We start from the raw sequence: 26928 nt of genomic DNA on the forward strand, positions 1-26928 counted from the left end.
AGCTGCAACAACACTCAAGAAGCTCAACACCATCCAGTAAAAAGCAGCCCGCTTGATTGGCATCCCATCCACCACCTTAACCATTCACTCCCTCCACCACTGGCGTACCATGGCTGCAGTGTGTACCATCTACAAGATGCACTGCAGCAATTCGCCAAGGCTTCTTCGGCAGCACCTCCCAAACCCGCAACCTCTACCACCTAGAAAGACAAGGGTAGCAGGTGCATGGGAACACCATCACCTCCAAGTTTCCCATCAAGTCACACACCATCCTGACTTGGAGGTATATTGCCGTTCCTTCATTGTCGCTGGGTCAAAATCCTGGAACTCCCTCCCTAACAGCACTGTGGGAGCACCTTCACCACACGGACTGCAGCAGTTCAAGAAGGCGGCTCACCACCACCTTCTCAAGGGCAATTAGGAATGGGCAATAAATGCTGGCCTTGCCATCGACGCCCACATCCCATGAACGAATAAAAAAAAAATTCCAGGATTCTGACCCAGCAACAGTGAAGGAACATAGGAACAGGAGTAGGCCATTCAGCCCCTCAGGTGCGGTCTGGCAGCTATGAACTTAAGGACTCAGCCACCACAGTGGCGGTATTATCAAACAACTCTTGGTGCTGGACATTGAAGACAATCCAGCTTACATGGTTATTTTTCTAGCCAGAATTCAATTTCATGAGGAATTTGAACTCTGCTCCAATATCAGTTTTGTAGCCGATTATTTCTCTGGATAGTCCTCTGGGGCCTCTGCTGCCCCGCTCACATCACCTGGAATGATACGGTGGTCCAGATTTAGCACTTGGACTTCATTTTCTGCAAAACTGCTTTAAGGAGATTGCTATTCCTTTTTTGAGCTAGCAAGTGTAAAATATTTATCAAAATGACACTTGAATTAAAACAAGAATCCATGAAAAATAAGAGAAAAATAAAGCGTATATTCCAAAAGTGTATGCTTAGATAAATCAGATAATTATACACTCTTAGATAATATGCTGTTACATAAGAACAAATTTATTTCTGTTGTTTTTTATATTTTTAAATATATATATACAGGTAGACTACCCTTTATCCGGACTTCCGAAAACCGAAACCCTCTAAAAACTGAAGGTTTTTTCGGTCAGCGTAAGTCGTGCGCACGACATGACCAGAGTGGCGCACGACTTACAGGCCTAGCCGGATAAGGGATAGTGTAGCATTTTTCCGCACTTCTGAAAACCGAAATCGCTCAGCGTAAGTGTACCAGCCTTTATCCGCACATCCGAAACCAGAAAACCTCTGAAAGCCGAAAGTGGAGCAAAGCATGACTTCTGAAAACCGAAATGCGCACGACCACGACCCCCGCCGACCCCCACCCCCGACCCCCCGGCCGAACTCGACCCCCGACCCCCACCGACCCCCGACCCCCCCGCCGAACCCCACCCAATTTCGGATAAGAGATAGTGTACCATCCTTTATCCGCACATCCGAAACCAGAAAACCTCTGAAAGCCGAAAGTGGCGCAAAGCATGACCCAACGCTGCCGATGCTTGACCCACGCAGGTGTTATGCTGCTCTGTGTGATATTTGCTGCTCTCTTAGATATTTGCTGCTATTTGCTGCTCTCTTAGATATTTGCTGATATTTGCTGCTCTCTTAGATATTTGCAGCTCTCTTAGATATTTGCTGCTCTCTTAGATATTTGCTGGCTTTTAACAATTTGTGAAAATGCTAAAAAGAGCTGCAGATACCCCAATGGGTAACAGTGAGAAGCAGAGAAAGAAGCATCGCTCATTATCGATATCGCAGAAAGTGGAGTTATTGCAGAAGCTTGATCGTGGTGTGTCTGTGCGACATCTTACTGAAGAATATGGTGTGGGAAGTACCACCGTATATGACTTAAAGAAACAGAAAGACAAGTTGTTGAAATTTTACACTGACAGTGATGACCATAAACTAATGAAAATTAGGAAAACATTGCATAGGGCAAAAAATGAAGATCTTGACCGTGTGCTGATTGAGTGGATTCGACAACACAGAGGTGAACGTGTGCCACTGACTGGTTTGATGGTCATGAAGCAAGCTAGAATATACCATGAAGAACTGAACATTGAAGTTGAGTGTGAATATTCAGAAGGTTGGCTGCATAAATTTAAGAAGCGTCATGGTATAAGATATCTGAAAATCTGTGGTGAAAAAGCTTCTGCTGATCATGAAGCAGCTGAAAATTACATAGATGAGTTTGCAAAAATAATATCGGATGAAAACCTCGGTCCTGAACAAATTTACAATGCTGATGAAACAGCTCTGTTCTGGCGCTACGTTCCTAGAAAAACATTAGCAACGGCTGATGAGAGTGCACCAGCAGGTTTTAAGGATGCTAAGGACAGGTTGACTGTTCTTGGGTGTGCCAATGCTGCAGGCACACACAAGTTAAAGTTGGTAGTGATTGGAAAACGCCAACATCCGAGATGTTTGAAAGGTGTATGCAATTTACCTGTGCATTATTATGCGAGCAGGAAAGCATGGGTAACCAGAGGAATATTTTCTCACTGGTTCAATAACCACTTCGTACCAGCGACACGAGCTCATTGCAGGCAAGTTGGACTGGAAGAAAACTGCAAAATTTTATTGTTCCTGGACAACTGCTCCGCACATCCCCCTCCTGAACTTCTTGTGAAAAGTTATGTTTTCGGCATTAACTTTCCCCCTAATGTGACATCTTTAATACAGCCTTGTGACCAAGGAATTTTACGCTCCATGAAGAGCAAGTATAAAGACGTTTTTTTGAACTCTATGCTTGATGCAATCAACAGAGGCGAAGGAATCCAAAGCTTCCTGAAAGAATTCAATGTTAAGGATGCCATTTATGCAGTTGCTAATGCTTGGAACGATGTTGACAAACCAACATTAACAAATGCTTGGCACAGACTTTGGCCTTCAACGATGTTTCATGAAGATGGACCTGCAGATGACGAGTTTGAAGGATTTCCTGTCAGTCAGGAGAAGATGATGATATCAAACCTCCTCACTTACGCCAAAGGTTTATCATCCGAAAGTGTAAATACGTTAGAGGAAGCTGACATCGAAGAAGTGCTGAACATTGACAATGATGCACCTGTTGTGAATTCATTGAGTGATGGGGAAATTGCTGAAATGGTGTTAAATAAAGACAAGCATGAGGACAGTAGTGATGATGATGATGACATTGTGAACACAGGTGAAAAAATCCCCATAGACGATATGGTGACAATGTGTGATCAGTTAATTGCTGGCCTTGAAAAACGTGCATTTATCAGTGAGCAAGAGATTATGCAAGTTTACTCAATTAAAGAGAGACTGCTTAGACAGAAACCAATGTTAATGAGACAGATGACACTGGAAGAAGTCTTTAAAAAGGCCGTCTGTCGTAGTCATGCTTCATCACTTGAGAATCCTGTTCCTGGCCCATCTTCAGATGTCCAACTCCAACCTGATGACAATGATGCCAACACTGATGTACCCTCTTCTCCAAGATCCTCAAGCCAGATGTAATGCTGCTTCATCACTTGAGAATCCTGTTCCTGGCCCATCTTCAGATGTCCAACTCCAACCTGATGACAATGATGACAACACTGATGTACCATCTTCTCCAAGATCCTCAAGCCAGCTGTAATGTACCTTTATTGCATGTTTATGTACAGGTATTTAGCTTAGTTTGTACCTGTACATGTTTGAAGTTTTACTGAATGTTTTCCTTACAAATAAACTGTACTACAGTATTTATCCCTGTAACTACAGTATTTATAGTCGTTATTTTCGGATAAGGGATAGTGTATCCTTTATCCACACTCCCGAAAACCGAATTACCTCTGAAAACCGAAGTGTTTTCGCGCACCTTCCGAAATCCGAAATTTTCCTAAAACCGAAACACGACTGGTCCCGAGGTTTTCGGATAAGTTTTCGCGCACCTTCCGAAATCCGAAATTTTCCTAAAACCGAAACACGGCTGGTCCCGAGGTTTTCGGATAAAGGATAGTCTACCTGTATATATATTTATTTAGATAACATTTTGATAAAACTTTGGGAAATTTGGGATGCAGAGTAGTAGAGTTGGTTGGAGGGTGGGAGTTTCTTTGCAGTACTGACTGAGGAGCTGAGAGATGCAAAACTGAGGCACCATAGCACTACTACTGGTGTGAGGATGCAATTGCAGCATGACAAGTTTACAAAGGCAGTTTCCATTAAAATTGTGGACGTCTCAGCCCCAGGACATCGCTGCAGGAGTTACTCAGGCCCAACCATCTTCAGCTGCTTCATCAATGACCTTCCCTCCATCATAAGGTCAGAAGTGGGGCTGTTCACTAATGATTGCACAGTGTTCAGTTCCATTCGCAACTCCTCAGATAATTAAGCAGTCCATGCCCACATGCAGCAAGACTTGGACAATATCCAGGCTTGGACTGATAAGTGGCAAGTATCATTTGTGCCACACAAGTGCCAGGTAATGACCATCTCCAACAAGTGAGAGTCTAACCACCTCCCCTTAACATTCAACATAAGAACATAAGAAATAGGAGCAGGAGTCAGCCATTTGGCTCTTCAAGCCTGCTCTGCCATTCAATAAGATCATGGCTGATCTTCTACCTCCTCTCCACTTTCCTGAACTATCCCCATATCCCTTGATTCCCTTAATATTCAAAAATCTATCGATCTCTGTTTTGAATATACTCAATGACTGAGCCTCCACAGCCCTCTGGGGTAGAGCATTCCAAAGATTCACCACACTCTGTGTGAAGAAACTTCTCATCTCAGTCCTAAATGGCCGACCCCTTATTCTGAGACTGTGACCCCTGATTCTAGACTCCCCAGCCAGGGGAAACATCCTCCCTGCATCTACCCTGTCAAGGCCTTGTATACAAATTTTGTATGTTTCAATGAGATTACCTCTCATTCTTCTAAAACTCTAGAGAATATAGGCCTAGTCTCCTCATAGGACAATCCCCCCCATCCCAGGAACCAGTCTGGTGAACCTTCATTGCACTCTCTCTATGGCAAATATATCCTTACTTCGATAAGGAGACCAAAACTGTACACAATACTCCAGGTGTGGACTCACCAGGGCCCTGTATAATTGCTGTAGTGGCGCTTCTTAGTTTCCAAACAGGCTGCCACTGAGCTGTGGGGCTTTTAACAACGAGTAGACGCGTGTCGAAATAAAACGTTCCCAAACGTAGCTTTGTCTTTTAAACTGTTTACTATAACACTTAACAAACGGAATTACAAAGCAAACACGTATAAACGAACACGGTCAAAAACTGTATTGCTCCAAACCTCACAACTTCTGCCTCCTTCAGCCACGTGCAGTTTAAACTGTAAAATGGCTGCACACCATGTGTGGCTTAGGGACTGTACCATTGTGGCAAGAATGAAGGGGGTGTCTCGGACTATACTACTGGAGCAAGAAAATAGGGGGTTTCTTAATACAATAAGTCGGTCAGGTAAATTAACTATTATGCCATTTAACCACTATTTTAAAGTATTTTCTTAAGCTTTCATGGCTCTTACAATTGCAGTAAGACGTCTTTACTCTTATACTCAAATCCTCTTGTAATAAAGGCCAACATACCATTTGCTTTCCTAATTGCTTGCTGTACCTGCATGTTAACTTTCAGTGATTCATGTACCAGGACATTCTGGACACCAATATTTCCCAATCTCTCACCATTTAAAAAAATACTCTGCTTTTCTATTTTTCCTACCAAAGTGGATAACTTCACATTTCTCCACATTATATTCCATTTGACATGTTCTTGCCCACTCACTTAGCTTGTCTATATCCCCTTGAAGCCTCCTTGCATCCTCCTCACAACTTACATTCCCACTCAGCTTTGTATCAGCAAACTTAGTTATATTACATTTGGTCCCCTCATCCAAATCATTGATGTAGATTGTGAATAGCTGAGGCCCAAGCACTGATCATAAGAACATAAGAAGTAGGAACAGGAGTAGGCCATACAGCCCCTTGGGCCTGCTCCGCCATTAAATAGGATCATGGCTGATCCGAATCTAGACTCACGTCCACTTCCCTGCCCTCTCCCCGTAACCCCTAATTCCCTTATCTGCTAGGAAAATGTCTATCTCCATTTTAAATTTATTTAATGTTGCAGCTTCCACAGCTCTCTGGGGTAGCAAATTCCATAGATTTACTATCCTCTGAGTGAAGAAGTTTCTCTTCATCTCAGTTTTGAAAGGGCAGCCCCTTATTCTAAGATTATGCCCCCTAGTTCTAGTCTCACCCATCAGTGGAAACATCCTCACCGCATCCACCCGATCAAGCCCCCTCACAATCTTATATGTTTCGATAAGATCGCCTCTCATTCTTCTGAACTCCAATGAGTAGAGTCCCAACCTACTCAACCTTTCCCCATACGTCAACCCCCTCATCTCCGGAATCAACTGAGTGAACCTTCTCTGAACTGCCTCGAGAGTAAGTATATATTTTCTTAAATATGGAAACCAAAACTGCACGCAGTATTCCAAGTGTGGCCTCACCAATACCCTGTATAACTGCAGCAAGACATCCCTGTTTTCATACTCCATCCCCCTTGCAATAAAAGCCAAGATTCCATTGGCCTTCCTGATCACCTGCATACTAACTTTTTGTGTTTCATGCACCAGGACCCCCAGATCCCTTTGTACTGTAGCACTTTGCAGTTTCTCTCCATTTAGATAATAACTTGCTCTTTGATTTTTTCTGCCAAAGTGCATAACCTCACACTTTCCAACATTATATTGCATCTGCCAAATCTCTGCCCACTCACTTAGCCTGTCTATGTCCTTTTGCAGGTTTTTTATGTCCTCCTCACTCACTGCTTTCCCTCCCATCTTTGTATCGTCGGCAAACTTGGATATGTTGCACTCGGTCCCTTCCTCCAAATCATTAATATAGATTGTAAAGAGTTGGGGTCCCAGCACTGACCCCTGCGGAACACCACTGGTTACTGATTGCCAGCCCGAGAACGAACCATTTATCCCAACTCTTTGTTTTCTGTTAGATAGCCAATCTTCCACCCATGCCAGTATATTACCCCCAATCCTGTGATTTTTTATCTTGATCAGTGATCTTTTGTGTGGAACCTTGTCAAATGCCTTTTGGAAGTCCAAATACACTACATCCACTGGTTCCCCTTTATCCACCCTGTATGTTACGTCCTCAAAGAATTCGAGCAAATTTGTCAAACATGACTTCCCCTTCATAAAACCATGCTGACTCTGTCCTATTAAATTATGTTTATCCAAATGCTCTGTTACTGTTTCCTTAATGATGGGCTCCAACATTTTGCCAACCACAGATGTTAGGCTAACTGGTCTATAGTTTCCGGCTTTTTGTCTACTTCCCTTCTTAAATAAGGGTGTTACATTAGCAGTTTTCCAATCTGCCGGGACCTTTCCTGAGTCCAGGGAGTTTTGGAAAATAATCACCAATGCATCCACAATCCCTACCGCTACTTCTCTCAAGACCCTAGGATGTAGGCCATCAGGTCCGGGGGATTTATCCGCCTTAAGTCCCATTATTTTACTGAGTACCATCTCCTTGGTGATTTTAATCATGTTTAGCTCCTCCCCCCCCCCCCCCAATTGCCCCCTGTTTGTCCAGTGTTGGGGTATTTTTAGTGTCCTCTACTGTAAAGACTGATACAAAATATTTGTTCAGCGTCTTTGCCATCCCCATGTTCCCCACCACTAGTTTCCCGGTCCCATCCTCTAAGGGACCAACGTTCACTTTAGCCACCCTTTTTCTTTTTATATAGCTGTAGAAACTCTTGCTATCTGTTTTTATATTTTTTGCTAGTTTACTTTCATAATCTATCTTCCCTTTCTTAATTAATCTTTTAGTTATTGTTTGCTGGCTTTTAAATGCTTCCCAATCTTCTATCCTCCCACTAGATTTGGCTACTTTATATGCCCTTGTTTTCAGTCGGATACTATCCTTTATTACTTTACTAAGCCATGGATGGCTGTCTTTTCTTTTACTCCCCTTTTTCCTCAGTGGAATATATTTATCTTGAAAGATGTGAAATATCTCCTTGAATGTAGACCACTGCTCTTGTACCTTCTTACACTTTAATCTGTTTTCCCAGTCCACTTTAGTCAATTCTACTCTCATACCTTCATAGTCTCCTTTATTTAAGCTCAGTACGCTGGTTTGAGATCCAACTCTCTCACCCTCAAACTGAATTTGGAATTCAACCATATTATGGTCACTCATTCCAAGGGGATCCTTTACTAGGACATTTTCTTTAATCCTGTCTCATTACACAGGACCAGATCTAAGATTGCCTGCCCCCTGGTTGGTTCAGTTACATACTGCTCAAGGAACCCATCCTTAATACACTCTATGAACTCTTCCTCAAGGCTGCCATGCCCAATTTGATTAGTCCAGTCAATATGAAAGTTAAAAACCCCCATGGTTATAGCTGTTCCCTTATTACAAGCCCCAACTATTTCCTGATTTATACACCGACCAACAGAGTTGCAACTGTTAGGAGGCCTATAAACTACGCCCACTAGTGACTTTTTCCCCTTATTATTCCTTATCTCCACCCAAACTGTTTCACTATCCTGATCCTTTGACCCAATATCATTTCTGACTATTGCAGTGATTCCATCCTTGATTAACATAGCAACCCCACCTCCCTTTCCTTCCTGTCTGTCCTTCCTAATTGTCAAATACCCTTGTATATTTAGTTCCCAGTCATGATCATCTTGCAGCCATGTTTCCGTAATGGCCACCAGATCATACCCATGTGTAGTTATTTGTACCGTCAACTCGTTTATTTTGTTACGAATGCTGCGTGCATTCAGATAAAGAACTTTCAAATATGTTTTCTGACAATTTATTCCTGCTTTTACCCCCTTTACTACTTTACCATTATACATTCTGTCCCTTCCTGACATGCTCTGGTTTTTAATTCCCCCACTGCTACCTTGCTCTATTGCCTTCTCTGCTGTCATTTTTATTTTTTGCTCTCTTAAAACCTCCCCTCCACTTATTAGTTTAAAGCCCTCTCTATAGTCCTAGTTATTCGATTCGCCAGGACTCTAGTCCCAGCACTGGCCAAGTGAAGCCCGTCCCAATGGAACAGCTCGCTCTTGTCCCAGTACTGATGCCAGTGTCCCAAGAAGCAAAACCCATTTCTCCCACACCAGTCTTTGAGCCACGCATTTAACTCTCTAATTTTATTTACCCTAGCCAAATTTGCACGTGGCTCGGGTAGTAATCCAGAGATTATTACCCTTGTGGTTCTGCTTTTTAATTTGGCCCCTAGCTGCTCAAACTCCCTCAGCAGAACCTCTTTCCTTGTCCTATCTATGTCGTTGGTATTATGTCCGTGTGTAATTGAGACACGGACTGCAGGAGTTGGTTATAACAGGTCTTTACTGAGTGGAGACAAACTGGAACTAACTATGCAAAGTTACTACACAGGCTTATATACAGGGGTGGTCACTACTGGTACTGCAGTATACAGGGGCTGCAGAATATAGTTCCTTCTGCAAAGTACATACACTACAGTTGGTATCAACATGGACCACGACAACTGGATCCTCCCCCTCCCACTCCAAGTTTCTCTCCAGCCCAGGGGAGATGTCCTTAACCCTGGCACCGGGCAGGCAACACAGCCTTCGGGACTCTCGCTCTCAGCTGCAAAGAACCCTATCTATCCCCCTAACGATACTATCCCCTACCACTACAACATTTCTTTTATCTCCCCCCACTTGAATGGCCCCCCGCTCCACGGTGCTGTGGCCAGGTTGCTCATCCTCCCTGCAGTCCCTGTTCCCATCCTCACGGAGTAAGAGCCTCAAACCTGTTGGTCAAGAGCAAGGGCTGCGGCTCCTCCAACACTACCTCCTGGATCCCCGTACCTGCCTCACTTCTAGTCACACCATCCTGACCCTGGCCACGGACTACATCTGAATTAATTAATCTAATTGGTGTGACTACCTCCTGAAACACAGAGTTCAGGTAACTCTCCCCCTCCCTGATGTGTCTCAGTGTTTGAACCTCGGACTCCAGCTCTTCAACACAGAGCCGGAATTCCTCGAGCAGCCAACACTTACTGCAAATGTGATCACCGTGAGCATCAATGGTCTCCACCAGCTCCAACATATTGCAGCAGTAACACATCACCTGTTCTCCCATTCTATGCAATTAATTAAATTTATTAATATTATTTTTAAATACCCTCTGCCCCAATTCTAGATGATGAATATCGCACCTTAGAAACTATAAACCAGAGTTTAAGCTTAAAGAGAAAGAAATACTCACCAACCAATCACTTACCTGCTTTCTGGTGACGTCACACTTCGATTTCTTTTTACCTCTCTCCTTCCCTCTGTGTTCCAAGTTCGGAGACTAGTCTCGGGAGCCTTTTATAGCCCCGCTCTGCCGCTGAAACACCCGCTGACGCTCTGAGGCCTTACCTGGGTCTCGGGAGCCTTTTATAGCTCCGCTCTGCCGCTGAAACACCTAGAGGTACCCCACTAGTTACAGCCTGCCAACCCGAAAATGACCCATTTATTCCTACTCTCTGCTTTCTGTCCGTTAACCAATCCTCAATCCGTGCTAGTATATTTCTCCCAATCCCACGAGCCCTAATTTTGTTTAATAACCTCTTGTGTGGCACCTTATCGAATGCCTTCTGAAAATCCAAATACAACGCATCCACTGGCTCCCCTAGTTACAACCTCAAAAAACTCTAACAGATTTGTCAAACATGATTTCCCTTTTATAAATCCATGTTGACTCTGCCCAATCCTATTATTATTTTCTAAGTGCCCTGTTACCAAGTTCTTAATAGATTGTAGCATTTTCCCTGCTACCGATGTCAGGCTAACTGGTCTGTAGTTCCCCGTTTTATCTCTTCCCTCCTTTCTTAAATAGTGGGGTTACATTTGCTACCTTCCAATCCACAGAACCGTTCCAGAATCTATGGAATTTTGGAAAATGAAAACCAATGCATCCACTATCTCTATAACCACCTCTCTCAAAACCCTAGGATGTAGGCCATCAGGTCCAGGGGACTTATCTGCTTTCAGTCCCATTAATTTCATCAGTACTATTTCTGTACTAATTTCTTTCAGTTCCTCATTCTTGCTAAAGCCTTGGTTCTCCACTATTTCTGGGAAGTTTTTTGCGTCTTCCGTGAAGACAGATATTGGCCCCGATTTTCGGGCAGCCGTTGGGCGGCTTTTCATGCGGCCGTGGTCCAAAAATCGCGGAAAAAGCGGGTCGGGACCCCCCCGCCTGATTCCCCGCCCCGCCCGACTTTCGGACCGCCATTTCCATGCGCCCCGCTTCAGTCCCGCCCGCCGCTGGCGGGACTGCTCGTCGGAGCACTAATCACCAATGATCTCCTTGTTAAGGACGATTTTCCCGTGCCGTTGCGACTTTGGGGCTTTCCCCACCTGAAACCCGCCTGCGGGGAACCCCGCCGATGAGAGCTGGCGTGAAAACAGCTGGCTTGCTTGCTTGCAGCAGCAGGTCGCTGAGGGCTGAAGATATTTAAAGAGGCAGCATTTGCAGGCTACAGGACCTTGTTGATCAAGGCTTGGGGGAACTATTTGAAGCCTTAGGAGCAGCTGCAGAAAGTTGGAGCCTCACACACTTCTTCAGTGTGAGCTCCTGGGAAGCCCCTCTCACCACCCTAACTCAGGACCTCCTCAACCAAGGCATCTGCTAGAAGCATGGGAGGCCTTTGGCACCTTCCCTTCCTGGCATTAGAGGATCTCCAACAGCAGAGGTGGCAGCAGCAGAACCAGGAACAGCAGGATGATTACCAGGAGCACCAGGCTGCTGCTCACTCACCTGAAGCTGCATAAGCCAGAAGGGGCCAGCGCTTGGAAGTGGCTTGAGAGCACCTTGCTGCGCTTTAGGGGGCCAGTGGGACCCGTTTCTGCACTGGCAGTCCTACTCAGAAGGACTTCCATGAAGATCTGGTTTCTCTGTTCAACAGATGGCCAACGCTCCTCAAGAGATGTCATTCTCTTATGAGCACTCACCATGTTTTCTGTATGCTGGCGAGTTATCTCCTCCATGGAGGTTGCCAACCTTTCCATGGTGCTGCGTTCATGCACCAATGACTCCACAAAGGCTCTGCTCATGGTCGCTATGGACTCCTCCGTTCGCTCCACACTCGCAGCGACCCTGGAGACAAAACCTGCCAGAGACTCCTGCATCTGTGCATGGAGATCCATCACCTCTTCTCTTGCGGATGGACCCAGAGGCAGAGGGTCGAGATGCAGCGCAGCTGAGCTGAGCTGGCAGAGCCCTGCGCCATCCGACAAGGACTCTCCACTGCTGTCCCTGTCTCCAGAATCTGCTGAGGCTCACTTGTCAGCTGTGAAACACCAGGTGACAACACTACTCTATGTCCCAAAGGTCCCCCCGAGGTGTGAGTGTCTGCGCTGGTGCTGGGTGCGCTTACTTCTGCTGACGCTGCACCCTCAGAGGTTGGAGCTTCCTCTGAGGAGTCTGGCTGCACAGCCTCTTCTTCCTCCACAGTGAGGACGGGAGCTCTGGATGGTACTGTGGGGGAGTAAAGGAAGGAGTGAGAGATGTAATGCCAAGGTTCTTCTGGTGACTCCCAGCGAGTTGGCATCTGCTGACACCTGCATCCATGCAGCATTGGTCTCAGTGGGAGGCCTCTTCCTCCCTGACCTAGGGAAGAGGACCTCCCTGTGGGCCCTAACCCCATCCAATAATGCCTGCAGTGAAGCCTCGTTGACTTTGAAGGCAGCTCAGGGTCTGGCACTGGCCACAGCTGCTGCAGGCTCCTCTGCCATCCTGTATGGTTCATTTGGAAGCCTTCAGAGGATGCAATGCTTGCCATGGACCTTGAAGGCACCACGAATGATGACATCATACTGTGGAGATTTCTGACTCGATTTAGACAATTAGCAAGGCTTCCCACATGCTGGGAATTAATTGGCCAATTGAGGGAAAATTGCGTGGGGCTGGCTGACACTTTTTTATGTGTGTCAGAAACCCCACATTCGGGGAAATCTGACCATTTCCCACACAAGCCGAAAATTGGGGCCAAAGTATTTGTTTAATTTCTCTGCCATTTCCTCAATGGCATTACCATCATCGCATCCCCACCATCAACATCCTGGGAGGTCACCGATTACCGGAAACTTAACTGGACATAAATACTGTGGCTACAAGAGCTGATCAGAGGCTGGGTCTCACCTCCTGACTCAATTCAGGCACAATTCAGGAGTGTGACGGAATACTCTCCACTTGCCTGGATGAGTGCAGCTCCAACAACACTCAAGAAGCTCGACACCATCCAGGACAAAGCAGCCCGCTTGATTGCACCCCATCCACCACCTTAAACATTCACTCTCTCCACCACCGACGTACCGTGGCTGCAGTGTGTACCCTCTACAAGATGCACTGCAGCAACTCGCCAAGGTTTCTTCCGCAGCACCTCCCACACCTGCAACCTCTACCACCTAGAAGGACAAGGGAAGTAGATACATGAGCACACCATCACCTCCAAGTCGCACACCATCCTGACTTGGAAATATATTGTCGTTCCTCCATCATCGCTGGGTCAAATCCTGGAACTCCCTCTCTAACAGCACCTTGGGAGTACCTTCGCCACACGGACTGCAGCAGTTCAAGAAGGGGGCTCACCACCACCTTCTCAAGGCCAATAAATGCTGGTGCTGCCAGTGACGCACACATCCCATGAATGAATAAATTAAAAAAAAATTTAAACATGTAAATATAAAAATAAGAACAAAATGTGTGGCTTTCATATGGGGACTGAATTATGTCTGTGCACCATGGTCTAACTCTCTCTCAGCGTCTAACCCCACTTCACCAAAATATAGTATCAATGGTCCACTTAAGCTGCGTCACCGCACAATGCTCTGGAGGTCCCACGCAGCTGGCTCACCGGAGAAACCGCACATGCGCAAAATTTTGAATGGAAATAATGTTAGAGGGAACATTGGTGTGTATGTGCATCAGGTTTCATATCGTCACACTTCAGAGTGTCAACATTATTTTAAGAAAGAAAGAAAACCAGTCATTTCCTGCTGGTTTCTTCTGACCTCTAATTGACTTCAGGGTCTGTCTAAGATTAGCTAACTTCAAGTTGAGGTCAGTAACGCACATAAATTAAACCTCTGGCCTTTAAGGGAAATTGGGTATTCAGCTACATGTGGCTGCACTTGAGCAGGAGGATAATATGTACACGGTGTGTGACAGGGTATAATCCTCCCATCAGAGCACGTGCCGAATGAGCACAGACAGCGTCACGCGAGATCTGCAGCTGGGTTTAGAAACGTTAAACACAGAGTTATCTGTCCAACTTTTATCCCCCTCTTTAAGGGAATTAAACCTGAAAAAAAAGTGGATGGAAATGGGAAAAGTACAGACGATTACTGGCCCTCTGCGAAGAAGATGCTCAGTGATATGAAATTCCTGGAGTCACTAAAGGTAAACAGACATTTGGTTTCGGCAGGAAGTGCGCCTTTGTTGGAGTTCCAGAGATTGTACAGAATACAAGACCTTTTCCCCCTTACCGAGCTCTGCTCACCAAGCTGAGAACTGACAGTGCTAGGGAGTGCTTGACTAATCGACTGGATTTTTTGAGGATGTAACTGGTAAAATAGATAAGGGAGAACCAGTGGATGTGGTGTATTTGGACTTTCAGAAGGCTTTCGATAAGGTCCCGCATAAGAGATTAGCGTGTAAAGTTAAGGCACATGGGATTGGGGGCAAGGTACTGACTTTGATAAAGAACTGGTTGGCAGACAGGAAGCAAAGAGTTGGAATAAATGGCTCTTTTCTGAGTGGCAGGCAGTGACTAGTGGGGTACCGCAGGGATCGGTCCTAGGACTCCAGCTATTCACAATATATATAAATGATCTAGACGAGGGAACTAGATGTAATATCTCCAAGTTTGCAGACGACACAAAGCTGGGTGGGCGTGTGTGCTGTGAGGAGGATGCCGAGAAACTCCAGTATGATTTGGACAGGTTGGGCAGAAGCATGGCAGATGCAGTATAATGTGGATAAATGTGAGGTTATCCACTTTGGTGGCAAAAACAGGAAGGCAGATTATTATCTGAATGGCAATAGATTGGGAGAAGGGGAAGGGCAACGAGACCTGGGTGTCCTTGTGCACCAGTCGCTGAAGGTAAGCATGCAGGCGCAGCAGGCGGTCAAGAAGGCAAATGGTATGTATGTTGGCCTTCGTAGCGAAAGAGTTCGAGTACAAGAACAAGGATGTCTTGCTGCAGTTGTATAGGGCCTTGGTGAGACCACACCTTGAGTATTGTGTGCAGTTTTGGTCGCCTTATCTGAGGAAGGATGTTCTTGCCATGGAGGGAGTGCAGTGAAGATTCACCAGACTGATACCTGTGATGGCAGGAATGACGTATGAGGAGAGATTGGGTCGATTGGGCTTCTACTCGCTGGAGTTTAGAAGAATGAGAGGGGATCTCATTAAAACTTATAAAATTCTAACAGGACTAGACAGACTGGATGCAGGAAGGATGTTCCTGATGGCTGGGGAGTCCAGAACCAGGGGTCACATTCTAAGGATAAGGGGTAAGCCATTTAGGACAGAGATGAGGAGGAATTTCTTCACCCAGAGAGTGGTGAACCTGTGGAATTCTCTACCACAGAAGGCAGTGGAGTCCAATTCATTAAATATATTCAAGAAGGAGTTGGATATATTTCTTAAGGCTAAAGGGATCAAGGGATATGGGGAGAAGGCAGGGACAGGGTACTGAGTTTGGATGATCAGCCATGATCTCATTGAATGGCGGAGCAGGCTCGAGGGGCCGAATGGCCTACTCCTGCTCCTATCTTCTATGTTTCTATGCTTCTATGTGCTATGTTTTTGCAGCCAAGCTGGCTGAGGCACTCCCGTATCAGGCACAATGTGAACCAGATAGAAAGTAAAGCCCCCCCCCCCACGCACAGGCTGGGTTCTGAGACACTGCTTGTGGGGACCATGCAGTTCCAGTAACAGTACTATGATGGGGAGAGGTGATGGAGCTTGGTGCATGTGAGAAAAGTATGTATCGCAGGCCTTTCAGTAGAATAGGCCTTTTCAGGTGAAAGTTGTTACTGTCAGCAGTTTGTGTAACTGTCCTTGTACACCTCCGTCAGAATACATTTTGTCTACTGAGGTTATCTTATGTTATGGATCATGGCATCGGCACCTTGGGTTGACTGTGTCTGCCTATCTTGGAATGTAGGAGAGTGGTTAGGAGGCTGCTTGGCACAGGGAAACATTGAAATCTATTGCCATTGAAAGTACACAAAGCAGACGTGAAATATAACAGAAAATGCTGGAAATACTCAGCAGGCCAAGCAGCATCCGTGGAGAGAGAAACAGAGTTAATGTTTCAGGTCGAAGACCTTTTGTCAGAACTGGAAAAAAACAGGAAAGGGGATAGATTTTAAAGCAAGTAGGGGCTGGGAAAAGGGGGAGGGGATGGCAGCTGTCCTTCATTCTGCCAGGGCCATTCACACTTCATCCAGGGCCATCCTTTGTTCCTTGAATATCTCTAATGGGGGAAAAATTCAGTTGGTTGCGCCACCCGTTAGCGCCTTAAGAGGGCGCTAAGTGGGGCGCAAAATTCAGCGGGAGATTAGTGGTGGCGCTAACCGTTAGCATGCGCCGCTGGCGATGACGTCATCGGTGTGCGCAGCGGCCCGCTCACGCCCCAGCCACGATCTTCGGGAGCGCCCCCTGATTTACCACCGGATGCTATGTCCAACAGGGTCAGTGTGGCGTACCTGCGGCCGGGGAGGTGCAAATTAAAGGTGAGGTGCGGGGCGGCCATTTTTGTTGTTGGCCGCCTGCCAGCACCTGCCTGCGCTCTCGTCCCCGGCCTCCGGAACCGCCCCCCCCCCCCCCCCCCGCGGAGTGCCGGCTGCGTTCCAAGAGCCCGGCACTTCTCCTGGGTGCTGGGCTCTTTTGCCTGCACTCCCGATCGCCGGGGGCCCAGCTGGACCCCAGATCACGCTGCACAAAGCCCCTCCCCTTTAAGAAGGGGAGGAAGGCCTGCAATACCGCGGCACGACGTTCCGCAGCGTGTGGCGCTGCGGCACGTAGTGCCACGATAATCACTTGCAGCGCCCCAAAAGGGAGGCGGGGCGCCTCCAGTAGCGCCCTGCTTCCCTTTGGGGCGCAACCGACCAATTTCCGGTGCGGGGGCACTAATTTTTCCGGGGCGCTACTTTTAGCGCCCTGGTGAAATTCGCGCCCCAAACGGGGCTATACTGAATTTCTCCCCCAATGTCTCTTAATCTCTCCTGCTTTCTATCCTATCACTGACCTTCCCTTTTGTTCTTTCATCCCCTCCCCCTTTTCCCAGCCCCTACTTGCTTTAAAATCTATCCCCTTTCCTGGTTTTTTTCTAGTTCTGACCTGACGAAGGGTCTTCGACCTGAAACGTTGACTCGGTTTCTCTCTCCACGGATGCTGCCCTGGCCTGCTGAGTTTTTCCAGCGTTTTCTGTTGTTATTTCGGATTTCCAGCATCCGCAGTATTTTGCTATCACATTTCCATTTCCAGTACTGTTCTTCTCTCAGCTTCAATTAACGGCTAATTTAGGCTGGGCATTTTTTTTGTGTGTGTGTGCCGTTAACTTGTTCCCACTTGGAACCTGATTGAGACTGCGTTAACGCATTTCATTTTAGGGCCCTTGCAGCCAGCACCCCATCAATCTGAGCTACATTCAAACCAAGGCCCCAGAGCTGAACGGGCTGTGTGTGAAGCCTTTCTCTCTACTCACGGTTTTCTTTCCACCCATCAGTGTTGTGTTGTACTCCCCACAGGATTTTGATAAAGACAATATCCCAGCTAAAGCGACAGCCCACATTCGAAGAGATTTTATCAGCAGCCCTGAATTCCAGCCGTCCGTCATTAAGAATGTTTCCTCAGCCTGTGAGGGCCTCTGCAGTTGGGTCCGAGCCATTGAAATCTATGATAAAGTTGCAAAGGTAAACGTTAGAGATTGTTAGTTTCATATTGTGTTCTAAGAGTCAGTAAGGTGAGAGGAAAAGAACACAGTGAAGAAAATGTAGCATTTACAGCCCATCAACCGTTGACATATCAACGTGAGTTCATGTACATTGTGTTCACATGGAGTTTATGCATTGCACAAATTTCATACATCGGTAATTGGAGTTCATTGGTGCTGCTGTACACACTTGGGAGGCAGCTCATGTTAAGAGGATTATGGCAGTTCCATGAACTATTTAAAAGGATTCAGTGTCCATGCACCTTATCAACATCATAAACCAACAGTACTCTCAGCCTGTACTGTCAGCAGTTGTCCCAGGGTAGTGGTGATAATGGCCACCATTTCAACAAATGGAGGGAGAGGGCAAGTAGAGGCCACCTCTGCCTCCATATCAGCCCCTACACTTTTCTCTGTCAGCCTCACTAACTCTGCTGTGTTCTACAAAGCTGAGAGGTTTCTACATCTCTGGGCTCTTCTGCCCCTATCAGGTCCCTCACCACCCTTCCAGAGCTACACTGACAGGGGCACTGCAACATGTCCAGCCCCGGGGCGGTGGGGGTCGTCTGGTGGTGGGGGCCATCTGGTGGTGGGGGCTGTCTGGTGGTGGGGGCTGTCTGGTGGGGGGGTCGTCTGGTGGTGGGAGTTATCTGATGGTGGGGGCCGTCTGGTGGTGGGAGTTGTCTGGTGGGGGGGCCGTCTGGTGGGGGGGCCGTCTGGTGGGGGGAGCTGTCTGGTGGGGGGACCGTCTGGTGGGGGGTCCGTCTGGTGGGGGGGCTGTCTGGTGGGGGTGCTGTCTGGTGGGGGGTCCGTCTGGTGGGGGGGCTGTCTGGTGGGGGGTGCTGTCTGGTGGGGGGGCTGTCTGGTGGGGGGTGCTGTCTGGTGGGGGGGGCTGTCTGGTGGGGGGGCTGTCTGGTGGGGGGGTTGTCTGGTGGGGGGGTTGTCTGGTGGGGGGGCATCTGGTCGGGGGGCTGTCTGGTGGGGGGGCTGTCTGGTGGGGGGGCTGTCTGGTGGGGGGCTGTCTGGTGGGGGGGCTGTCTGGTGGGGGGGGCGTCTGGTGGGGGGGGCTGTCTGGTATCAATGTGCGTCTCTCTTTCAGATCGTTGCCCCCAAGCGCCAGAAGCTGGTGGAAGCAGAAGAAGAGCTGAAAATCCAAATGGAGAAACTGAACAAGAAGCGGTCTGAGCTGCTGGAGATCAGGAGTAAGCTGGAGGTCCTCCAGAACCAGCTCGCACAGAAACTCACCCAGAAGAAGCAGCTGGAAGAGAGCATTGGGACGACACAGTGAGTCCCGTTAATCCCTGAACACCTCACACTGCAGATTGCACAGTCATATCGACTGGTGTGTGCAAAGACTGGAAAATAAATCAAACCAACTCGGCTTCTCCTGGGAGGATCGTTTTGTTGCCAAACATTCGAGCCTATTCACCATCCTGCTTAGAGCTCTGATTCATTATTAGACTGACATTTGAAAGCACAAAACCATTCTGTGCCCTCCAGTAAACAGACTGCTCATTATTCACATTAGGTGTTAGCCGCGGCTCAGTTAGTAACACTCTCACCTCTAGAGTCAGAAGGTCGTGGGTTCAAGCCCCTCTCCAGAGGCTTGAGCCAATAATTTAGGCTGACATTCCAGTGCAATCCCGAGGGAGTGCTGCACTGTCAGTGGTAGGAGGGGGGACGGGGGTAGGAAGGGGACGGAGTTAAGAGGGGGGGCGGGGGTAGGAGGGGGACGGGGGTAGGAGGGGGACGGGGGTAGGAGGGGGACGGGGGTAGGAAGGGGACGGAGGTAGGAGGGGGACGGGGGTAGGAGGGGGACGGAGTTAAGAGGGGGGACGGGGGTAGGAGGGGGACGGGGGTAGGAGGGGGATGGAGGTAGGAGGGGGACGGAGTTAAGAGGGGGGACGGGGGGTAGGAGGGGGACGGAGGCAGGAAGGGTATCGGACAGTCTTGATTCCGAGTGAGCAGGATCAGCAGCTTGCTGTCTCACTGCGGTTATTTTTCGGTTTCGCTTGTTGCCTGATGTAACTCTCTTCCCCCCCTCACAGCCCCTGTGTTGTTTACAGGTTGAAGTTGGAGCGTGCTGAGAAGCTGATCAATGGCCTTGGAGGAGAGAAAGAACGTTGGACTAATATTGCAGAACATCTAGAAGATGCATACCAGAACATTATTGGCGATGTATTATTAAGCGCCAGTGTGGTGGCCTACCTTGGCCCCTTCACCCCTGAATTCCGACAGGTGAGGCTAGATTCTCCATTTCAGCAGAAATTTTTAATATAATTCGATGTGTGACTGGTAACAGAATAAGGAACAATGTTTGACTTCCACTTACTGCTACATTTGTGGAATATTACCCTGCTTTATTATCCTTACTGCTTGGGCAGTCAATCACATCATCCCGGCAGCAGAAATGAAGCAGCTTACATCACAGAGGGCAGACATTCGGCTTGTCGTTCCTGTGCAAGTCCAACCAAAGTGATCGTTGTTGGCCAATTTTCAGTGCTGTCTGCCCTGTGGTCCTTCCCTTACATGGGGACTGGCGTGAGGGAAATGTCACTTGGTATCTCTATCCAGAAACAATTGAGAACTGTACCAGTCAGTTCCTGATGACCAGGTCCAGTGGCTGATTCTGTATCATGAGCACAGCCATCTGTAAACGTTCCCAGCCTTAGTCTTCCATTGCTTGCTTGATGCCTTCAAAAGATCTGGTAATAGTTAATGACCTGATGTAAATATTAGTGAGATGCACACTCAAGGCGGGAGTTTCCTGAATCTGCCCCAGAAGGGTCAGGATGAGACTTTCGCCCGCTACCCTCACCTGGCCAGGACCCCTGGCCTACTCTCCTCCTTGGGCCCCATTAAATATGCAGGGTAGGCTCCCGGTGAGATCTGTGTGGCCAAGAGGAAGCCCACCGCTGTCATGGGGAGGAACACGTAGTGGTGGTGAAGTGGGATCCCCACCGCAGCACTCGAAGAGTTGGAGGTGGCTTAAAGGGCGCAGGTGCCCGAAGATCAGAGGGCCTGGCACTGAGCGGCTGCCCCTGGGCCACTGGCCCCTTTCCCTGGCAGTCCCATGGGGCGGGGAGGGTGGCACAGGCAGAAGGCAGTGGAGTTGGCCGGGTTTCCTGAGGGGAATGAGCACCGAGCTGCCACCCCAGCTGAGCCAGGGCGAGGAAGACACCTGTCGGAGCAGGAATACAGCGGCAGCTCACCGGCCAACTTCCTGCATTTCCAACAACAGGGGTGACGGGTGAACAGGACCTGCGGCGAGTTAGAACACGGGCAGCAGAGTTCTGGATGAGCTCCAGTTTACAGAGGGTGCAAGGTGGGAGGCCGACCAGGAGTGTGTTGGAATAGTTAAGTCCAGAGGTAACAAAGGCATGGATGAGGGTTTCAGCAGCAGATGAGCTGAGGCAAGGGTGGAGTTGGGCCATGTTACGGAGGTGGAAGTGGGTGGACTTGGACTCTAAGGGAATGAAGGATATGGGGATCGGGCGGGAAAGTGGAGTTGAGGTTGAAGATCAGCCATGATCTTATTGAATGGCAGAGCAGGCTCGAGGGGCTGTATGGCCTACTCCTGCTCCTAATTCTTATGTTCTGATGGTGATGGAGAGGATAGGGGATTGGAAGTTCAGCTCAGGGTCAAATAGGGCACCAAGATTGTGAACAGTCCTGTTCAGTTAGAGACAGTGACCAGGGAGAGGGATGGAGTCGGTGGATAGGGACCGCAGTTTGTGGTAGAGGGAGGACTGAAGACAATGGCTTCGATCTTCCCAATTGGAAGAAATTGCAGCTCATCCAGGACTAGATGTTGTCAAAGCAGTCTGACAACACAGAGGCAGTGGAGGAGTCGAGAGAGGTAGTGGTGAGATGGAGCTGGGTGTGGTAATGTGGAACCAAACCCCATGTGTTCGGACGATGCGGGCAATAGCCCATTTTCTACCCTCATATCCCGAGTTGTGACACTGCAACCGCTCTGCCGGTCAGGGATGATATCAACTGTTGAATTAAACACAGTAAGAATCCTGTAGTGTGATACATAGCTGTACACGTCAGTACTGAGCATTGGTTAAATCTGTTCTCCGCTGCAGGAACTGCAACTTGCAAAGGTTTCATATGTTGCCTCGGTGTTGCCCCTCTTTTTGCAGAACGTGTTGAAAGAATGGTTGAGTATGTGCAAGCAGAAACAAATCCCAGTCTCCAACATCTTCTCCCTGTCGAACACCTTGGGGGACCCTGTGAACATCATGGAGTGGCAGCTGCATGGACTCCCGCGGGACATGTAAGCATTTCTTTCCAAAAATTCTGACAGGAAAGCGAGAACTAAGTGGTTCGAAAGCCTCATGCAACATTCCTGTCCACTCAGGTTCTCAGTGGATAACGCCATCATCGTGACATCGGCCCAGCGCTGGCCACTCATGATCGACCCCCAGGGTCAGGCTAACAAGTGGGTCAAAAACATGGAGAAATCCAACAAGCTGCACGTCTGCAAACTTACCGAGTCTGACTGCATCCGCACCCTGGGGAACTGCATTCAGGTAACATTCCTGTAAACTCGTCGATCTCTTAAAGCTCAGCCGGGTAGGAGAGCTCCATGCCTGTGGGGAGAGGGGTATCCACAGTAATCCTCCTGGCACCACACTGTCTGCCCCCCCCTCCCCCCGGCACAGCCTTGCGCTGCGATCAGTCAGAGGCAGAAGCGGGGCGGCAGGCTTGAGGGCTTGCAACTGTACTCCTGGTCACCAGCACCAGAGCTCCAAGGCCCAAAGATCATCTTGGAGTGGGAGGTGGCCAATTTAAAAATCTTTCAGTACTTCTCTGTCTTAATTTATCCCCCTTATGTTTGTTATAAACTGAAGCTTAACCTCGAGTACAAAGTAAGTACAAAGTATCCGAGATACTGGGTCTTGATAACAGTAAGCCACTTCAGTACACACGCTAAATAGCATGGGATCCTACCATACACTCTCCAACTGACAGCGAACACCATATTGACACACCATGTGTGTCAGGCTAAAAGTTATGAATCAAGTTTAGTCAGTAACATTAAACAGCATCAAGAGCAAAAACAGCAGATTTATCTCGATTACAATACTTCACTTAATTTACAGTATCTGCTTCAAAACAAGAATAGCTCTTGAAGTCTTAACAGTTCTCTTCAGTACGTTTGGAAGATATGTCCGCGATGAGCAAGTGGTCATTCGCCACGCTCCAGCTGCACTGACCCCAGCTCCAGCATCAAAGTACCCCATAATATCTACTGCCAGCCCCAAAATAACAAAAAGTCTCATCACCGCTTGCTGAGAATTAGTATTTAATTGATCAAGCTGTATATAACACGGCAAACAATGAAATAATTTTGTTTTATGATTTTTTTTTAGCCACTTATGCCTCACAGTCATGGTGCATTCTGGGTTCCATGAGGGCAGGGTGAAAACTACAACTGCCATGATGCATTTTTATCACAGGCTCCTGTCTCTGGTGGTCTTAAGGGCAACACAACTTGGATTTCCATGGTTGCAACTCAGTTCCTACATCTAATCAGAGTATGGCATCAATTGACCAAATGATCAGCAAGCTACAAAGAGAGCTGGTGTGGGGTGGACAATGTGACATTTCACACTGGTACGCTGGTGGAGGCTGTTTTCATTTTAGGGTCAAGGTGAAGAGTAGAGGGAGCGTTACACTGTATCTCATAACCAGGAAATGCTTGATGCTGGCACTGGGTGTACAAAGTTCCATTCCCCATCATAACACCCTTCGCCTTAATAAAAGAAAAGAAAGACTTGCATTTATATAGCGCCTTTCACGACCACCGGACGTCCCAAAGCGCTTTACAGCCAATGAAGTACTTTCTGAAGTGTAGTCACTGTTTTAATGTCGGAAATGGGTACAATAAATGGAACAAAAATAGGGTTCCCCAACAAATAATATGTGTACATGAAGCACTAAAATCAAGAATTATCGGGGTAGATCTTGACTTTGTGCGGTGGGTGATAGCGAGTCAGCAGCCCATTTTACATCCTCCCCATTTTTATTTCCATGCTAAATTAATGAATTGTTTGCTGAGAAAAATAGAATGTAGATTGATCCGACTGAAAGGCACATAAGCAAATCCAAAGGAAATGGGCTGGTACATGTAAAATTATTGGGGTATACAGGTACCCATAGGACATTACAGCTTAAAGGGGAAAAATTCAGTTGGTTAGCGCCTCCAGTTAGCCCCTGGCGGGGGCGCTAACGGAGTGCTGATGCAGTAGCGCCGGGGCGAGGCAAATCCAGTGACGCATGCCAAATCCGGCCCCCCACCCCATAGCGCCGCTGTTACGAGTTACCACCAGGGACCGCAGCACCAGGCAGACTGTGACGTCCGTGAGCGTGCAACGCTCACTGGGCGCCCAATCTGCAAAATTAATTGTCACTACCCTGCCTTAACGCCTTGCCCCGACAGCAACAGGGAGAGGAGGCGTCAAGCAGGCGGTTGCCAGCTCCAGGGTACTACTTAAAGGGATCATGAGCAATGAGTCGCAGCATGTTAATGCTGTTTCACTGATTCCTTGTCAGTTTGACATCGCACAACAGTTTAATTCAGTCATTTAAAGGTTGTTTAGTATCAGGAGTGTGCTGGCTACTAACAATTAGTTACATTTATTCTCACAACATATCAAAGCACTACACTTGGTTACATTAATGGGGTCTGCACTGGCAGTTGACCTCGCCCTCCAGGATCTATGGCGGAGGAAGCAGAGGCAGCGAGAAAGATTGGAACATGTGGCCAGAGGGAGGAGAAGGCCATGAGGGCAACTTGAGTCATACGGCTCCTTCTCCTTGACCTGTTGCTGCTGGCTGAGATGGCCGCACAGCCAGCAATGATGAGAATGAGGTTCTGCAGCATCAATGAACCTCCCCTTTAAGAACTGGAAAGAGCCTGTGGCAATGATGACTTGTGATTAGACTGCACCTGATATTGGTCAGCGCTTCGAGTTTAACGCCACTGAGCTAGGCCATTGGCACTTGATTAACGCTCCAATCTTCCTTTGTGCAATGAGACTTAATTTTGCATGCAGTCTGAAGCATTAGCGCCTGGCGCTAAATCTCAAACTTTTCAAAAGTTAACGCCCAATGTGTCTGCCACACCTCAAGGGTGTTAAACCTCAAAGTGAACACCACACCTAAAAGTCTGTGTAGAGCAGAGGTAGTGAAACACTATCAAGTTAATGAAACTGATTTTACCAAATTTCCCATTGACTAGGTATGAAGACTTACATTCACTAAACAGGTAAGAAATTTTACCAATCAGCAATAAACAAGCTCAACAACGTCAGGCATTAACTCACTCTTTGTTTCAAACCCAGATATCTGGAAACAACAATTAGCATAGACCCAAACAATCAAATCACTCAAACAACTTTCAGACTGCTTCTGGCTGCCATTTTGCTCCCTTCACTTAGGTAGGTACGTCTCGCTAAAAATAACACTCGTAAATATAATAAACACATTACAAATGACACAAACATACCCATTAAATTAGGCATTTCCCTGTTAGAAATGCCTGCAAGAAGCTTTCCTACACAGGCCTATCTTTCTCTCCAAGGCCTGGGACTTGGATTCTGCTTCAATTCTAATGGTTGGAAATTTCACATGGTCCTTGCGTGATGAGAAGGCTCAACTCCTGTTAACACCAAGCATTTCCTGGTTATGAGATACAGTGTAGAGCTCCCTCTACTCTGTACCAGCAACACCAACTCTAACTCCGACCCTTGACCCTAAAGTTAAAACAGCTTCCACCATCATACCAGTGTGAAATGTGCCATTTTTCTTTCCCCACCAGCTCTCTTTGTAGCTTGTTCAAAATGTGGTCAATTGATGCCATACTTGTATGTTTTGATTAGATGTGCACACACTAAGAACTGAGTTGAAACCATGGAAATCGAATTTGTGCTACCTTTAGGGCCATCAGAGACAGGAGATGTTCATCCTGTCAGACAAGACTGGACTCAAGCCCAGATCAGAAGAATGCAAGCACAATGTCCCAGCCAGTCTTCACTTTAATAATACCCCTTATCTTACTTCAGTGTCTAAATTGTGCACTCCTATCTTCTAGTTTGGAAATCCAGTTTTAATTGAAAATCTTTCTGAAGAACTTGATCCCATTCTGGAGCCATTGCTGCTGAAGCAAACTTTCAAACAACGTGGAATGGATTACATTCGCCTCGGAGAGACCATCATCCAGTATTCGAGAGATTTCAAGCTCTACATGACCACCCGCCTTCGAAACCCTCATTACCTGCCAGAGGTTTCAGTCAAGGTAGTCCTACTAATCTGTCAACATCAAACAGGAACTGTGGTAGCTGGTTTAGTGCCAAAAACAAATGGGTTTGCTAATGAACTTCACCATTGGAGGGAGCGGGTGTGCTCTCCCCCAAACTACCCCAAGAGGGCAACATCCTCATATCAGCCCTGTTGGCTATTAGAAGACACCAAAGACAGCAGGAGTGAGAAAATGGAGAGTGAGTCTTCCTGGGTCGCTGGCAGAGGATTGGCAGAGGCCTGGGGGCACAACGCCTTCCCGTTTCCTTAGCTCCGTGATAGTATGTGACATAGCAGGATCCAAAGGACAGGAACAGTGTGTTGCCCTGGTAATTTCCACAGGAAGAATGTCTGCTAAAACACTGGGATATATTCACTCACTTTAAGAACATAAGAATTAGGAGCAGGAGTAGGCCAAATGGCCCTTCGAGCCTGCTCCGCCATTTAATAAGATCATGGCTGATCTTTGACCTCAACTGCACCTTCCCACCCGATCCCCATATCCCTTGATTCCCCTAGAGTCCACATAGAGTTTATATAAGCATGGTGTGCGGCCCGTACCTACAGGGTGTCATTATACTACAGGTACTGGTTCGG

General features: G+C 47.5%; 1 protein-coding gene across 1 annotated transcript in view; it reads left to right on the forward strand.

Moving 5' to 3' along the window:
- LOC147105498 (dynein axonemal heavy chain 3-like) overlaps positions 1 to 26928 on the forward strand; it is a 201746-nt gene that overhangs the window by 67992 nt on the left and 106826 nt on the right. The window contains exons 15-21 of the mRNA XM_086009911.1: positions 14369 to 14476; positions 17837 to 18001; positions 19121 to 19305; positions 20088 to 20259; positions 22170 to 22303; positions 22388 to 22559; positions 26126 to 26329. Coding sequence (XP_085866037.1) covers positions 14369 to 14476; positions 17837 to 18001; positions 19121 to 19305; positions 20088 to 20259; positions 22170 to 22303; positions 22388 to 22559; positions 26126 to 26329 — 1140 coding nt within the window. The remainder of the gene's footprint in view (positions 1 to 14368; positions 14477 to 17836; positions 18002 to 19120; positions 19306 to 20087; positions 20260 to 22169; positions 22304 to 22387; positions 22560 to 26125; positions 26330 to 26928) is intronic.

Source organism: Somniosus microcephalus, chromosome 17 (assembly GCF_052327205.1).
Source record: "Somniosus microcephalus isolate GS21.2 chromosome 17, FLI_Smic_1.0, whole genome shotgun sequence".
NCBI lineage: Eukaryota > Metazoa > Chordata > Chondrichthyes > Squaliformes > Somniosidae > Somniosus > Somniosus microcephalus.